Consider the following 18,175-nt stretch of genomic DNA (forward strand, 5'->3'; position numbering starts at 1 on the left):
GTTTGTAATGATGCGGATATCATTTGTTACAGCAGAGTGATTATTTTAATTATCTTAGTGACTATTTATGGGCTTTTTGAATGAGATACATTTCGCGAGGCATTTATTGCTTCTTGAAACAATTTATTTAATCAGTCAAAAAAGTAAGAACAGCTAATACATCATGTGATGGGAAAAGAAAGCTAAGCCAGGAATTTGATATGTGGTATCCTGGCTCTACAGGACATGGGACAATTTAGGTAGAATGAAATTGTGATTTATTTGTGATGCTGATTCCATGATCAAGAGGATATGATGCATAATTGCCATCCTGTTCTCACCTTGGCAACATGAAAGCAAAAATATTTTTTTTTGGTTTTTTGAGACAGGGATTCTCTGTGTTGTTTCGGAGGCTGTCCTGGAACTCGCTCTGTAGACCAGGCTGGCCTCGAACTCACAGAGATCCACCTGCCTCTGCCTCCTGAGTGCTGGGATTGAAGGCGTGCACCACCAACGCCCGGCTGAAAGCAAAAATTAAAACATGGTTGAACATAGACTTTGTTTTAATAGTGCATGAATATAAAATTAGATATCTCATTATAGAGTATACAGAAGTGATTGTACACAAACAGCTCATTTCCTGTTAATTCCCAATACCTTGTACTTTGGATTCTATATGAGCACAGTCTACAGTGAATAATGACATTCCGTGTCCCCCACATGAAAATGTAGATTGAGGTTTCACAGAATATATTGAAAGTATAAACATGCTTGTGGCGTATCTGTGACAAATTATATTTCACAATCATAAGTAAAGTAAGATTTTTCAAATAACAAGTGACATTTTTGATGGAAATTTACTAAATATAAAAATATTATCAATTCTGAATAAAAGAACTTAATATTGTCTTATACATAAATTATTCTACCTTTCACTTTTACCATTGTAACATTTTCAGCTTTAAAAGAAGAATGATATTCTCTCTTTATATTGCTTACTTTTGAGTTCTTTTCATCCTTTGTCAAGACTTATTTCTAATTTTCTTGTTATAAGGAAAAATCGATTCAAATATCAGTATGGCTATCATGCCTTCAACTTTTACTCACCTACAGAAGGCCTTTATTCAGGACAAGTATCTGAAAAAGAACAGGAGTGGGGTAAGGAGTGACAGAAGTGTTATAAGTATATAGGAACAGTTTCCCCAATGATTATTGCTGGAAATGACACCTAAAAGACAATAGACTATATACAATATGAATCAGGCATCTGACTAGATAGATAGACAGACAGACAGATAGATAGATAGACTCAAAATGTATATATATATGTAAATTTATATATATATTATAGCTAAAAGATATTCATTGAAGTTACCTGTAGCAAGAATATTGAGAATGTTTTCCACTGGAATTTTCTTTTCATGAGCAAATTGCACAAGTTTTTCATGTTCTTCAGGTGTCAAAGCATTACCTTTTCCTACATTGCATGAATGACAATGTCAATGGCATGGTCAGTTGAAATTGGCAAAATTGACATTGCTTCCTTAGTGTCCCACTGTTATTGGCCATGGAAAAAATCCTAACTTCACCAAATTAACCTATCCTGGATGGATCAATACAGTCAATTACAATTATAATTTTCCCAGTGTTTCACAGACACGTTGAAAGAACTCTAACTTGTGGTATGACATCATGTTCCACTGTTAAATGATGCACCAAAAAAGAATAACTACCTTTCTATAGAATTCACTCATCTTAATCCTCTAAATGTTCAAAAATATGTCACCAAAGAGTCAAAAATGCATGTCAATGGAACCTTCAAAACTCACCCGAGTCTATTCACTAAGGATCATGGGTTCTGTTTGTTTGTTTATTTAATTTAAATTAGAATCAATCTTGCTTCACATATCAATCCCCGCTCACTCTCCCTCCCCTCCTCCCCTGTCCCCTTCAAGTCTGCCACAACTTTCCACCCAATCCAGACTCCACTCTCCAAGGAGGGTGAGGCCATTCTTTGGGGATCTCCAAAGTCTGTCATATCATCCATGGCAGGGCCTAGGCCTTCCCCCATGTGTCCAGGCTGTGACAGCATCCCTTCCTGTAGAATGGTTTCCCAAAGTCTATCTGGATGCCAGGGATAAATGCTATCTGTTGCCTGAGGCCCCAAAGACTGTAGATGCCTCCTCACTGGCAGCCACATTCAGGGTGTCTGAATCAGTCCCATGTTGGCCTCTCAACAATCAGTCTTGGGTCCATAAGCCCCATCTTGATCTGTTCAGCTGTTTCCATGACTGCCAAGTCTTAACCCCTTTGCTCATTACTCCTCCCATTCTGCAACTGGGTTCCAGGAGTTCACTTCAGTGTTTAGTTGTGGGTGTCTGACTCTGCTTCCTTCAGCCACTGCATGAAGGTTCTAGGATGGCATACAAGGAATTCATCAATCACAATATCGGGGAAGGGCATTTAAGGTAGCCTCTCCACTGTTGGTTAGGCTAGGTTCACAACCAAAAGTATAAGGATCATGTTTAAATTTAGTGCACACTTGATCAAATAATGCTCAAAATGGTCTAAACTTTGGGAAAATGATATTTGCCTTACTCTTTCCACTGAGGAAGCATGAATATAAACTCTCCCAAGAGCCTCTGCTGTTGCCCCTAGTCTTCAGTGACCCTGCTACTATTTCAGAGAACCCACTACCATTCTTACCAACAACAACAATCATGTTCGTTTCCTGGCCAGCTCTATCCACGTTCGTGTTGGTAAAGAAAATCTTGTCTGATGTTATATACACAGGTTGAAATCTATTGTTACCTTCAACTGTAATAAAGCAAATATTTCAAAACTGAGTATCACTGATTGTTCTGCTTTGCTTGCTGAACATTAATGGAGACACAGACTCTAGCAATCATCTCTTATCTATTATCATAGGAAACATGACACATTGTACAAAGTTATTACTGTAGTCCTTCATTTTGCATATTTCATCAAAGTATTTTGATCAAACATTTCTGCTCTTCAAATCTGATATGAATCCTAAGTACGGATACTTCCATTTTTCTCTGATTTTCTTGTGTCAAAACTTTGGGAACAATCTGTTGGATATTCTGTCTGCTTTTAACCAGATCCCAAAGGCCACTTGTTGATTTCCTCAAAGTGTAAATATCTGGTGCCATACCATGGAAATACTCAGTGGGCAAATGTTTCCATGTGGAAAAATAGAACATAGTAATTTGTCATGTGTACAAATGTCATCTTGAAAGGTTATTGATGAATACTTGGAAGGATGGATTTTTTGAGTTTGACAGACATTGCTATTGTGTACAATTGCCTATCTGTCTATCTGTTTCTGTATGCCTGTGTGTGTGTGTGTGTATGTGTGTGTGTGTGTGTGTGTGTGTGTGTGTGTGTGTGTGTGTGTGTGTACGTGCGCATTGGAATGCAAGCATGCATGGGTTATTTCCATTCTCTGACATTTATTAAATGAGAAAAGTGGTTCCACATGCAAATAAAAGGATTTATAGGGTTGTTCATTTTATATTGCAGGACTGCTTTTTTAATATACATGCAAATTTAGTCGAGCATGAGACCTGCCCCAAGAATGTGCCCTCTGTTCATTTAAATCAAACTAAACATCAAACTGTGATTGATTCAGTTGAATAGTGTTGCCATTGTTTAAGTAAATCTTAAAGTTTGAAGTACTCAGTCTGAAATTCTTAACCAGATTTTCAACTAACTGCCTTTTAAAATTGAAATTTATCATCTGATTATCTAAATGTTATGATCTCTACAAACTATGAGAGAAATAATCTTAGAAATGGTACTGTTCATTTAAATGTTCTAGAAATCAGGAATGACAGACAATACCCATAATATAAGTGTTGAGGACATGAGGCATGAAGTTTGCAAAGATGTTCAAGCCACTGAGTCCTATTAGTGACTGGCAGATATATCCAGTAACAATCTGAGACAACATATGAAAGAAAAGCTTCTGAATATTAACTGGAAATAAATTTTCATGCATTCAAACTATGTGGAGATATTTTTCTACGATTATTCACACCTTTCTGTAACAGTGTTCTTCTCCACGTAAACTTCAGATGACCTATAATGTTATCTGACTATGAAGCATATCTCAGTGCATTTGAAGGATTGATAACTTTACAAGTAGCCAAAATTGTTCTAAATCCATGCACCTATGGGTGTCTGAAGTATCAACATGAATATGTACATCAGCATTGCTTTTTTCATAAAGGAAACACACAGATCCTGTACTTACACTGGGTTTGGTAGTCTTTATCTGTTTGCAAGTACCCAGTGACTTTGGTCTTTGAGCACTGGTTGTTCACACTAAAAATAAAACAAAGAAACCATAATTTTTTCTTTATAAACTTTGAATTCATTTTAAAGACCTTCAAGTGTTATAATAAACTTGAGAGTGCACTAGCATCTGTTAAGATTGTACAGAGCTAGGACCAAAATATGTATGCTTACCTCACTTTTCCTAAAACATGTCTAGAAAGTATCATCATGTTATTAATCATACAGATAAATTCCTTCATTTGTGCTCATTTTGTTAATGCTATGAAGGCTCTAATATCTCTCTCTTGCAAGCTTTATTATTCAATGTATATGATTTCAAATATTCTCTTGTGCTTGTCCAATGATATAATATTACACAATTTATTATGCACATGTGTTAAGTAATTTTATTTGTAACCTAAAAAATAGAAATAGTTCTAAGCATTTTTTGTTCTTATGGTGTCATGCAGTTTTTCAATGAATATAGTTTTCCAAATGTCAGAGAGAGAATATTTGGTTCTAGAGCTTCAGAGAACGGGCATCCCAAATTAGATTTATCTGGACTGTTTGTGGAGGACTATTTCATGACATCATCGATTGAATAACATAATATGCGCAGCTTTTACCCAAATGCTCACATATTCCTAATGACTTACTAGAAATTTGTAGCTTAGATTCTCCTGCATCCAATATTTGACCATAACATTCAACAACATGCTTCCAACCACAAGGCTTTATAAGGGAACACTCACGAAATTGGAGACAGTGACCATCTGTGTGATGTTCATAGCTGCCTCATCATGGAATAAGGTTATCACAGTGCTAAAGATGAGATCTTCATTTTCACAACCAGAAACAGAACATGCCCCTGTAAGCTTAACATAAAGGTTGCAGAATGCATAAATTGTCTGCTCAATTTACAAGCTTGACAATTTGCTTACTTGACATAAAATGTGACTTCCATTTCACTGCATTTTTCATTACAACCAAGATGACGAATGTAGATTCTCAGTTGTCCTCCTGCTTCTATCTTTTTAAGATTGTCAGCAGCAATGGCAATGGTATACCATTTTCCTTGAAGCTGAAAAAAGCAACAAAGTCAAATGAAGGAAAGAAAAACTATATACCAGTGGCATAAATTCACATCTCTGTTCCCAGTTCTTGGAATTATGTAAACTCACTATAAATGTCAATGAATAATATTTTGTTCATTAGTTCAAGATTAAGTTCCTAGGGATGTAGAATAACTCAGGGTAATATGATGATTCAATCAACATAGATCATTTTGACCTGAGACTTTGCAGAAGTGCTCATGTTTTGCCCTCTTAGGCTCTGCAAATATCACCCATTGTTTCCTTATTCCAATTGTTTCAGTGACAGAATTCTGATTGGTAAACTGTACCTCTGTGACAGTCAGAAAACTTATTTCTTAAATATAGTCTTACACGGACTAACTGAATGATGTGTCACATCCACAGAAATATGCTGTTGATGAAGCTAAGATATATTAATAGAGCAAATGAATTTACCTCTGCAAAATCGTGAGCATGAGCCAGACTAAAGGCCAAAGCCAGCAGCAGAAAATTTACCATGGTGGTGTCTGACTTTGCTCTTCCACAGAAGCTCAAAGAGGTTAGTGGTTGAGAAGGAACTGAACTGACAAAGCTTTTTATACAGATAGTTAGAGGGAGTTTCACGGAACCAACCAGTTTCATCTACACTAAGCTACATCTGTCTAGTGTTTCCTCTTTGGCCCTGCCAAATGATGTATGATCTCATATCTCAAAACTAATGTGATTAGCCTTAAGGTCAGGTTATGTTTGTTTGAAAACTGACCATTCCTGTCAGAAAAAAGAACTAACTTTTTTGAGCATTTAAATAATACTTTTCCCTCCAGAACTATACTGTTGAGTAAAGGTCACTGTGCTTCTTAAAAGACTTTCCATACATTGACTACTTTATTCTTCTTGTACATTGAATTCAACAATCATGGTACAGTGCTGCAAGAGTTGTTGAAGCTTAACAGTACATACAGTAGGAAAATTGCTCCCATTCCTCGAAATAAATAAAAATACCATTAATTAAAAGAACCAAAATCAAGTGAAACAGTCTATAAAATTAATGACATTAACAAAACTAATTGTGACAAGGGGCTCTACATTCAGGCTGAAAATATTGCTTTATGTTTGCTAAACAAATGCACTCACTGCCCAGTTGCAGGCTTTACACATTAAAACCAAGACTTGTGTTTTGCTGAGCCATAGTGTCTTGTGATCCATTTTCAGTGACAACCAAGAAGAAATCCAGGATTCTACAGTACTGTTTATCCTCCAGGGATTTCCTCTATAACACATGGAATAACACACCATTCACCCATTGGTATTTTGGGTTGACAACCTGTTTTCCAAATACATCATTATAAGGTATTATCCAGCCTTTATGACACTTTCTTTAAATTAAATCACATTATTATCTTTATTTTTATTTTTGAGATTATAACATATTTTCTTCATTATTCACTTCCCTTTCCTCCCTCTAATATTTCCAATATGCTCACCCTGTCATGTCTTTCAATTTACTGAACTCTTATTTCAGTAAATATTGTTACATGTATGTGAGTTTCAAGGTCTCAAATGAGTCTTAGTTTTCTCTGAGGATTTAGAGCTAGGAATAACACAAGAGACATAACATGCCACTTTTGTATTCTTAGGTCTGGGGTACCTCACTAAGTAGGATACTTTTCCATGCCTACAATTTATCTACAAATGTCATGATTTCCTTTTTTCATTATCCTGTAATGTTATTACAAAGTGTATATTGCCACTATTTTATTGTCCATTAGATAGCTGTAGAACATTTAATTTGTTTCCTTTTCCTAGCTGTCGTGAATACAGTAGCAATCAATATGGATGAAAAAGTATCTGTGAAATAGAATTTGAAGTAATTTAGGCATATTACAAGGTGCAGGTCTAAGGTTCCAGATGCTAGATGCTAGATGATTTGGTTAGCCCCCAAGTCTCTGGATGATTCAATAGGCCTCAATTCAGGGTACTACAAAGGGGGATGGTGGACAGGAAAAGGCCCATCACTCAACTCTCTTGGTAGGTGAAGGTCCAATGAGGGAGTTATGCAGGAGAAGGCTTGGCACTCACCTCTCCTAGTGGGTATAGTTTCAAGATTCCCATGGTGTCAAATGGTAGATGGTTCAGTCTGCCCCCAGATCTCTGGTGATTTGGTAGTCAGGATGAGACTGCAGGCCTCAATTCAATGTACTCCAGTAGGGGAAGGTGCGCAGAAGAAGGCCAGGTACTCACATCTCCCACTGGATTCCAAGGGGGGTGGCAGACAGGAGAAGGCCTGATACTCACCTCTCCTAGGTAAACCCACATAAACAGTTGACCTGATCAGGTAGAAATTCACTGACCATAGTCTGACAACTGGGAAACCAGCATAGGTCCAAAGCACGCCATCTGAACATGGGTGTCACTTGGGAGGCCTGGGCAGTCTATGGAGACTCTGGCAATGGAACCAGTATTATCTCTAGTCTACAAATGACCTTTGGGAGTCCATTCTCTCTGGAGTGATACTCTCTCAACCTAGATACACGGGGGAAGGGTCTAGGTCATGACCCAAATTATGTGTCAGACTTTGGTGAAACCTCATCGGGGGCCTCTTCCTACCTGGGGAGTAGATGAGGGGTGAGGTAGGGGGTTGCTGGGGAAAATGGGAGGACAGGAGGGAGAGGTAACTGGGATTGGTATGTAAAATAATATTGATTTTAATTTAAATAAAAATTTATGTAAAAAGCAAAATTAGGAAAAAATTTAAATTAAAAAAAGAATACCAACCAGAAGTATGCTTCTTGATAATTTTAAGAAAACAGTTTTCTTTTAATATTTCAAATTAATAATTATATTTGTAACATTCTACATTACAAAAGAGATGTGCTTTCTGTTTAATGGTTTAAACATCACCAGAATGAATCAACCGTGATTCAGAAAATCAACATTCTTTCATTTTCAGTTGAGTGACAAATCATCTCAAGAGTACCCCACCTCAAGCAGTGCTTTTAGCTTAGGATTCCCATATCATCAAATTCCATTATCATCATCCCTTCAGGTAGGTCTCAAATCAGAAGAGATTTGTTTTATCATTTTCTCCTTCTATCCCCTTTCCTCTTCTGTATGGCAGGAATATGCCCTGGACATTCCCACTGTCATTGCTGGAGTAAAAGCGTAAGCATTCTCTGTTAACTACTTCACCACTATGTCTCACAGCCTTAATATCTAATGGTTAATCAAGTTTACCTCTCCTCTCCACCTCTTTGTAAATCCTAGAATAAAGCAGTCACTCATAGATGCTTACTCTAAATGAAGTCCTATGTCCAATATCCAAGTTCTTAGACCTTAACATGATCAGTTCATCTGAAGCTTCTTCAGCTTCCATTCTTAAATACCTGTTACAACTGTAAATGGTGCTACCGTTTTGCGGAAAATGACCGTAAAATTTTTTGATTGGAGGTAGTCATTCTCCTCCAAAATGTTTATGGTTGATAATATTTTTCTTTTGTTCTTATCAAGATCCTCCTAGATATCCCTTGACAACTGTCATTTACACATTTTCATTATACAGTGTATTTCTAAGTTCCCAGATTAATATCTATATTTTTACCCCATTTTGTGGCAAAAGAGACTTGAACTGTTTTTAAAACATGTTGAAACTCAAAGTACAAGGTTGACTCAACCATGAGAGTCTGAAAATTAATATTCTTTATTTTCATTTGAGTGACAAATCACCTCAGATTACCAAACCTCAACATTTCCCTGTGTCTTTGGCTTCCTGTTCAGTTCCAGGCAATTGCCTCATCTGTTCATGTTGAGGTCAAGTTGAGACAGTTTTTAAATATTTCCTTCTTCCTTCATCTTAATCTTCTCTCTGGCATTAATGTGCCAGGAAATTCCCTGTGTTGTTGCTTGAGTATAAGCATATGCACAATTTTCTTAAGGATTTGGTTTTCTGAAAGACATTATAGAACACTGAAAATATTCATTCATTCCAATTCACTTATTTCTATTTATACTCAGAAAACACACATACTAGTTCATCAAATTTTCAGTATTTTGAATGTGAAAACAATTTTAAATGAAGTCCTGAGTAATTACAGAGAAAGGAGGGAGGGTTCAGAAGGAAGAAATATAGGGAGTAAATGATGGGATTATAATACAATATCTTAAAATTAAAGATTTCACAATTAAAAATTAATGTCTGTTATACTCTTCTGTCCACTTCTTTAAAACAGTATGAAATCCATTTCTTTCAAATTCCCTTGAGTTTATTTTATATTAGACTTGTGTGTTAATAGCTTTAAGGAAGGAATTTTAATCTTGTATTCAGGATTCAACCAAGAGTAGTAACTATGAATCCCATGGTCACAGAGAAAAATCGCCCAGGATATTTAGATATGAGACCCTTATCTATGGACATACTGTATTCTGAGCCTTCTCTCACTCTAATGACAGACATTATACTAAGGTTTAGCTAGAAAGAGAAAAGCCCAGGCAATACCTTTCATGGCAATTACAACTTTATACACATAAAGCTATTCTTTATTTTGCATGTTTTGTTCTTAGCTTCACACATCCTACACTGAAAACAATGTACTTCTCCAAACTTTCTGCTATTTCTTCATGTCTCTGTATTTTTCTTTACTCAAAATTAATTTGGTAGTAACTAGATTTATGAGCCATAGCTTTCAGGAAGGGGGCTGCTGGGAGTTACTCAAATGAAACTATGTATGTGTGGAAATAAGACATGTAACGAAAAATAAAAATAAATAGTCCTCAACAAAGAGACAAATAATGTAGTAATAATCAGCTGATTCAAATGAATCATAGTCAGGTAACATATGATGCTGACTGTAAAATATATGAAGTTCCGTGTTGTGTTATATTAGAAAGAAAATCCCAACTAAAATGTCAAATATTTAACTGTGCTCTTTATATATAATGTGATGTTTTCATACATATATTGTTTTCAGTTTTTATGAATTTACATCATTATCACTCTTCTTTTCCTTCCTCCAGCCCCTTCTACCTACCCTCCCTTAAACACCTTCTATGTACCCATCAACTCAAAAATGTAGCTTTTACTTTGATTATTAATGATACATATATATGTATATGGATGTACAAACACAAACAACCATATAAGTACAATTTTCTTTTTTGAATATATATGGTTTCAGGGATTAATATTCTGCATTGAACAAAAAATCACAAGTGCCACTCTTTGGGGATGAGGTTGATTCTCCTTCCCCCTGCACTCATTTGATTTCTTTAGGTGGTACACTACACAGTTCTCCCATTTCCATGTTAAAATCTTCATTGATATTGCCATTTTCCACCTTGATAGTTCAACCATTTCTAGGAGAAAAATTTTCACAGTATAATTCCTAGTATTCTGGCTTTTAATTTTTTTCTGCTCACTCTTCAGAGATATTCTAGTCTCTAGATGCAAAGGCTGAGATATAGATTTATCCACTGGGACCTGGCTCCATTGGTCTGCTGTTCTCTACCTTGTGACCAGTCATAGATTTCTGTGATGGTTTACATTTGATATAAACAGAAGTGCTTACTTCTTGAAGAAGTTCTACCTACACTCATTTGTGGTTATATAGGTAAAATGTAGAATATAGGAAGGAATTGTACTATTTTAGCAAACTTGAAATAGTAGATGCTTTTCTAAAAGACATAAATTCATTACACCTCACGAGGTTTCCAATACTAGGAAAGATTTCTATCCTGTTGAGTGGTCACTGAGTCCTATCAGACAACTTTTTGCTCATCTTGCCAGGTTTCTTCTTTTTTTGCTTTTTGTTTTTGTTTTGTTGAGACTGGCTTTCTCTGTATTATTTTGGAGGCTGTCCTGGAACACATTCGGTAGACTAGGCTGGCCTCGAACTAACAGAGATCTGCCTGCCTCTGCCTCCTGATTGATGGGATTAAAGGCGTGTGCCACCAACGCCCGGCCTTATCTTGCCAGGTTTCTAATTGCCATTGTTCACAGTTGTTTCATCTGTTTAGGACTGTTTATTTACCTCTCTTGGCATCCTAAAAATTTATTGATCCAGGGAAGTGGAATCACAGGAAAGAAACTTAGAAGCACAGATACAGTTAGAATTAGCTGAGCACTGTGACCTAAGTATGCAGTAACTTTAGCCATAGGGGCATACCCTCAACTTCTGAAATGCAACCAAGCACAGAATTGATAATTTATAGGGTTTTAGCAGTCACATTGACAACCTGACAAATCATTCCAAAGGAATTTTGTCATTCCTGATAATATTTGCTAGTTCTTGTGGGTATTTTTTCAGGCCAAGTGGATTAGCTTCTTTTATATCAATGTCTATTCATATGCATATGTATATGTCTACATTCATATGTATTGCATAATATTTTAGGTAAATATAAAATATAAATCCATAATAAAATTAAAAATAAATTACGGAAACATAAAATATAAATATAAAATATGATTCCTTTAAGTTTGATCAAAACAACTTTAATGTTATTTTTCTCCATTCCCCATGCCTTAATGTATTAAATTATCTCCTTCATCCTCTCTTGGAACCTTGACACTATAATACTGTTTTCATCTATATAGCACCTTTACTGTGTCATTAACTTCCAAATCGTCAACTCCACCCTATACATAGTCTCTTTATATATGTCTATGTTCACTCAATATTGTGTACATATATCTATGGATTTTGAGCCAAGAACTGCCGATGTGAAAGAAAATGTGATTTTTGGTTTTTTGTCTGGGGTACCTAACTCAGTATGATCCTTCCTTCTTCCTTTGATTTGCTTGTAAAGTTCATGATTCAGTTTTTGTGTGTAGTTGAACCGTGTTCCATATTGCATTTGGAAAACATTTTCATTATCCATTCCTCAGTTGAAGAGTATTTAGGTTACTACCATTTCCTAGATACTGTGTATAGAGCAGCATGACTGAGAAAATATTTATGGGATAGAAAGTGAAGTCCTTTGGGTATATGACAAGTAGTAGTATATCTGTTAAATATGATACATTTATGGTCAGCTTCTCTAGGATTATTCTCACTGGTTTGCCATGCTGTATATTTTACACTTCCACCAACAGTGAATTCCCTTTTCTCTACATCTCCTCCCATTTTCTTGCCTATTGTCTTTTTGATCTTTGCTGTTCTTATTTTGTTACAATGAAGTACCAGCAGTGCTTAAATTTGCATTTCTCAAATGACTACTTCAAAGTGACCTTTTAATAATATGTTTCTGAGCCATTTTTCTCTGTTTTTATCTGTAATTTTAAGAATTCCCTTCTGAGGTCTTATATCATTTTGAATGGAGTATTTATATTCTTACAATATTTTTTGAGTTCTTTATGTTTTGTGAATAGTTATCATATGTCAGTTGTGGAGCTGACAAAGATTCCCACCCATTCTGTAGGCTTTGTCTTCACTTAACTGTTTCCTTATCTGTGCAAATACTTTTCAGTTTTCTGAAGTCCCACTAGTCAATTGTTGAACTTATTCAGAGCTAACATATTTGCCTACAGTGGCCCTATTCTAGACATGGCCTGTCTGATAGGGAGCATGAATATGTACCTGGCATATAGGATTGTAGCATTTCTTACTCTTGATAGGTTTTTGCAGTAATGAAAGCCCTGGCATTTCCCCCTTTTCTTAATGGCAGTGTCATTAGGGTTCAAGTTGTTTCCAAAGCTAACATAATTCATACAGCCCTAATTAAAGTCATAGGCTCACAAATAAAAATAAAATTATACCAAGTAAGGGGTTTGTTTGGTGGAATATTTTTTTCAAGCTTCAGAAGGAATGTGTGATTGGGAATGTCCTCCTGTATGCTGTGAATATATTTTTCTCTTATTAGTTAATGAAGAAATCTGTTTCAGGCAAACGATGGGCAGGATGAAGCCAGGCAGTAAGTATAGGTGGGGCTACCAGATTAGGGGAAGGCTGGACAGAGGAACAAAAAGAAGAGTCATGAGGAGAGACACCACATAGCTGCCAAGGAAGAAGCAACATGGTCATCACCAGTAAGCCAAAACCATGAAGAGATACACAGATTAATATAAATAGATTAATAATTAAGAGAGAGCTGGCCTATAAGAAGCCTGAGCCATCAGCCAAACAGTTTGTAATTAATATAAGCCTCTGTGTGTTTATTTGGAACTACACATCTGTGGGAACAGGTGTGACAGAAACCTCTGACAGCAGTCATCTTAGATAAGAATAACATGTGTGAGCCAGGAGGTGTTGGCATATGCCATTAATCCCAGCACTCAGGAGGCAGAGGAATACAGATGTCCTGAGTTCAAGATGAGCTTTGTATACAAGAGCTAGTTTCAGGGCAGAGAAACCCTGCCTTGAAAAACAAAAATAAATAAATAAAAGAAGAATGACGTGGTGTGTGTGTGTGTGTGTGTGTGTGTGTGTGTGTGTGTGTGTAATGTCAAGGAATATTTCGTAAAAGTAAAAATATGTTACTGGAGATATCAATAACAAACTATTTTTTTAACAAATGAAACTGTTTGTGAAGAATGAAATGAAATATGAAGTAATATGGTATTCTGTGCATTAGGGATCACAGACCTGGGTCCCTGAATCAATATAGTCTTTCTTCCATACAATATCTCCATTCCATTCCAAGTTCTAATCTTCTGTTTTGTGACACTCATGGAATGTGTGTGTTCTAACAAACTCTGAAAGTCTAAAATCATAGTAAAATCAATGTTAGTTTTAATTCTTTCTTCATATGGTTTAGGTTTTTTTTATTTTATTTTCCAGTTTAAATTTAGATAAGAAACAAGGTTGCTTCACAAGTCAGTTCCAGGTCCCTCTCCCATTCCCTCCCTTCCTCCCGTGCCCTCCCCCCCCCCGTTATCCCCTCATTTCTCCAGGGAGGGTGAGGCCCTCCATGGGGGTGTGCATAGTGTGTCATTTCATATAGGGCAGGGCCTAGACCCTTCCCCAAGAGTTCAGGGTGAGAGTGCACCTCACATTAGGTTTTTATTGTCACCAGTCATTAAGAATGAGTAGAGAATCCCTGATAATCAAGTTACAGATTGATGATATGTTTTTTGTGTGTGTTGGTCTTTTCTTTCTTATTGAAAATGTATTCTTATCTCAGACAACACATGCCAACCACTATTTCCCCTTCCACTGCTCATTCTAGCTTCCTTATACCTGCTGTCTCTCCCAAATCTACTCTGTCTCCATTTCCTTTCAGAAAAAAGCAGACCTCCAAGATAGAACAAGAAAACATGATTAAAAAAGACAATGTCAAGGCCATAATATTGAGGCTTGACAAGGCAACTCGATAGCAGGAAAAGACTCAAATGAGCAGGCAAAAGGGTTGGGGATATACTCTCTCCCACTGTTAGGTGTCTCACATAAACATCAAGCTAACAACAATAACATAAACATAGGTTGTGGCGTAAATCCATGTAGACCCTTTGCTTGCCAGTTTGGTCTCTGTGAGCCCTACTTGGATGATTTAGTGAGCCATGTTGTTTTGGTATTCTCCACCACTTCTGGATCCTACAATCTTTTCTCCACCTCATCCATGGAATTGCCTGTTCATTGAGGAGAGGAATCCAGTGGCGAAGACGAATTGAAATTTTCTCTCTACAAGTCTGGCAGTTGGTGTCTGTACCCACTCCCATCTGTTGGCAGAGGAAACATCTCTGATGAAAAAAGCACCAATCTATTAATATAGCCGAATATCGTTAGGAATAATTTCATTGATTTTTTTTCGCTAGTTGTGTTTGGGTCTACTCTGTGTCTCCGGGCTATACAATCTCCAATTCCTAACCATCTGGAAAAGATAGGAAATGGGTTCAAGCACATGGAATGGGCCTCAAGTTATTCTATACATATTTGGCCAGTCCCACATGATCTCCATCACTGTTCCCACAGCATAACTTGCAATAAAGACATATTGCAGGTTGAAGGTTTCATGGCTGTGTTTGTGTACAAGTTTCTCTTTTAATAGCCTTAAGAGTGTGTTCATATTGTGAAACAGACTTGAAATTAGGGGTGAAGGAGACTGCCAGTGTCCTAGTCCCACCCCTGCCCACAGGACAAGGTAAGCATGGGTCTGTTTTTGGCCCACCTACTAGTGCCCTGCTCAGAGCCTCCTCAGGCCTTGGGGCTGTGCATTGGGTATCCAATCCCAGTGGTCCAGCCCACCCAGAGACTGCCAAGGTCCCAGTACTAATCACAACTCCACCCATGAGAAGAGGAGTGTCATCAGAGTATTGCAGATGCTTTCACCCACCACAAGGAAACCTTGTACCTGTACCCATCAGGAGAGGAAGACACTCCTCCTGCACCCAATGGAAGAAGGGATGGGAAGAAGACAATATAAAAACACATTCAACAACATGAAAACCAATATGACATTACCAGAATCTAGGGAATCTATACCAGCAAGTCCAGAACATCCCAGTGAACATGAAACAGAAGAGAATGTACTTGAAAACAACTTCATGTAAAAGGTAGATGCCATCAAAAAAGATATGAGAAAATCCCTTAATGAATTGGAAGGAAAAAAACAAAGAAAAAATAGGAAATAAACAAATCCCTTAAAGAATGCCAAGAAAAAGTAATCAAACAGATGAAGGAAAAAGATCAAGACCTGAAAACTGAAATACAAACAATAAAAAACACAAAATGAGTGAATACTGGAAATAGAAAAGCTGGGTAAACGATCAGGAACTATAAATGCAATGATAACCAACAGAAAACAAGAGATGGAAGACGAATCTCAGGCATTGAATATAAACTAGGAGAAATAGATTCATTGACCAAATAAAATCTTAAGTCCAACAAATTCCTAACACAAAATATCCAGGAAATATGGGTCACCATGAAAAGAGCAAACCTAAGAATAATAGGCATAGGACAAGGTGAAGAAACCCAACTCAAAGCGGCAGAAAACATACACAACAGAATCATGGAAGAAACTATCCAAGCTAAAGAAAGACACGCCAATACAAGTGCAAGAAACATACAGAATACCAAACGGAGTAGACCACAAAAAAGTTCCCTCAGCTGGGTGATGTTGGTGCAAGCCTTTAATCTCAGCACTTGGGAGGTAGAGTAGGTGGATCTCTGTGAGTTTGAGAGCATCCTGGTCTACAAGAGCGAGTTCCAGGACAGGCTCCAAAGCTACAACACAAAAATAAAAATAAAAAGTCCCCTCCCCACATAGTAATCAAAACCCCAAACATACAGAATAATGAAAGAATATTAAGAGAAGCTAAGGAAGAAGACCGTGATATAAAGGCAAACCTATCACAATGACACATGACTTCTCCATGGAAATTCTGAAAGCCCGAAGGCCCTGGAGAGATATTTTATGAACACTAAGGGAGCACAGATGCCAGCACAGAATACTATACTCAGAAATTCTTTCAATCAATATAGATGGATAAAACAAATATTCCATATATAAATGATAATGTACACTAATCCAGCCCTACAGAAAGTTCTGGAAGGATAGCTCCAACCCAATAAAGTTATCTAAACCCATAAAACATAGGCAATAGATAATCCCACTTTACCAACAGCCAAAAGAAAAGAGGTGGCAATCCACATATAATTCCATCACCAACAAAATCAAATTCAAAACAAACAAGAATGAATAATCAATGGTCATTAATATCCCTCAACATTAATGGTCTTAACTGGCTAATGAACAGACAAGAATAACAGAATGGATACAAAGACAGAATCTATCCTTCTGCTGAATAAAAGAAATATACCTCAACTTCAAAAACAAATATTAAGTGTTGGGAAAAGATTTTCCAATCAAATGGACCCAAGACAGCAATCCTAATATCTAAAAATTAGACTTTAAACTAAAATTGATCAAAAGAGATGAAGAATGTCATTTCATATTTATCATAGGAGAAATCAACCAAGAGGAAGTATCAATTCTGAATATCTATGCCCCAAATACAAAGGCATCCACATTCATTAAAGAAACATTACTAAAACTAAAATCACACATTAAACCTCAAGCACTTATAGTGGGAGACTTCAATACCCCACTCTCACCACTAGACAGGACGACCAGACAGATACTTAACCAAGACGCATGGGAACTAACAGAAGTTATGACTCAATTGGATTTAAGAGACATCTGTAATACATAACAACCAAACACAAAATAATATACCTTCTTTTCAACACCACATAGAAACTTCTATGAAATCAGCAACATACTTGGAAAAATATAAAACTTCAAAACATACAAAAATTAGAATACCAACCTGGATATGATCAGATCACCATGCTATAAAGTTAGAATTCAACAACAACATGAATTGCAGAAAACTACGAACTCATGGAAATTGAACAATTGGCAATTCCTGGCTCGAGAAAAAGTAACAAAAATTAAAGACTTCCTAGAATTCATGGAGAATGAACACACAACATAGCCAAACTTACAGGACACTTTGAAGACTTTGAGGACAGTGCTAAGAGGAAAGTTCATAGAACTAATTGCCCACATGAAGAAACTGGAGAATAGTGACACAAGAGAATTAATAGCACAACTGAAAGCTCTAGAACAAAAAGAAGAAAACTCACCCTGTAAGAGTAGACATAGGAAATAATTAAATTGAGTGCTGAAATCAGTAAAGTAAAAACTGTGTAAACAATACAAAGAATCAATGTAAAAGAAGAGTTGGTTCTCTGAGAAAATCAACAACATAGTCAAACCTTCTACCTAACTTACCAAACAGCAGAGAATGAACATGCAAATTAACAAAACCAGAAATGAAATGGGGGACATAACAATGGACACTGAGGAAATCCAGAGAATAATCTGGT

The 18,175-nt window shown here is 36.5% G+C and overlaps 1 protein-coding gene and 1 long non-coding RNA gene across 2 annotated transcripts in view; one reads left to right on the plus strand and one right to left on the minus strand.

Moving 5' to 3' along the window:
• Positions 1–18,175, plus strand: part of LOC121139966 — a 59,209-nt gene that overhangs the window by 21,196 nt on the left and 19,838 nt on the right. The window lies entirely within an intron of this gene.
• LOC121139965 (aphrodisin-like) lies at positions 107–5,934 on the minus strand. Its single transcript, XM_040744172.1, has 7 exons — positions 5,808–5,934; positions 5,220–5,359; positions 4,256–4,326; positions 2,686–2,796; positions 1,355–1,456; positions 1,087–1,116; positions 107–500 (listed from the first exon to the last, which is right to left on the minus strand). The coding sequence occupies exons 1-6, from the start codon at positions 5,868–5,870 to the stop codon at positions 1,100–1,102; spliced, it is 504 nt and encodes a 167-aa protein (XP_040600106.1). The 5' UTR covers positions 5,871–5,934; the 3' UTR covers positions 107–500; positions 1,087–1,099.

The sequence above is a fragment of the Mesocricetus auratus genome, unplaced genomic scaffold (assembly GCF_017639785.1).
Source record: "Mesocricetus auratus isolate SY011 unplaced genomic scaffold, BCM_Maur_2.0 Super-Scaffold_100003, whole genome shotgun sequence".
Lineage (NCBI taxonomy): Eukaryota > Metazoa > Chordata > Mammalia > Rodentia > Cricetidae > Mesocricetus > Mesocricetus auratus.

What these genes read in the sequence shown, in the direction of transcription:
- LOC121139965 (XM_040744172.1), bottom strand. Translation starts at nt 5,870, where the DNA reads ATGGTAAATTTTCTGCTGCTGGCTTTGGCCTTTAGTCTGGCTCATGCT. An exon ending in ATGCTCACGATTTTGCAGAG is followed by an intron (nt 5,360 to 5,807) that starts GTAAATTCATTT and finishes TGCTTTTTTCAG; the next exon opens with CTTCAAGGAAAATGGTATAC. An exon ending in GAACATGATTGTTGTTGTTG is followed by an intron (nt 1,457 to 2,685) that starts GTAAGAATGGTA and finishes CATGCAATGTAG; the next exon opens with GAAAAGGTAATGCTTTGACA.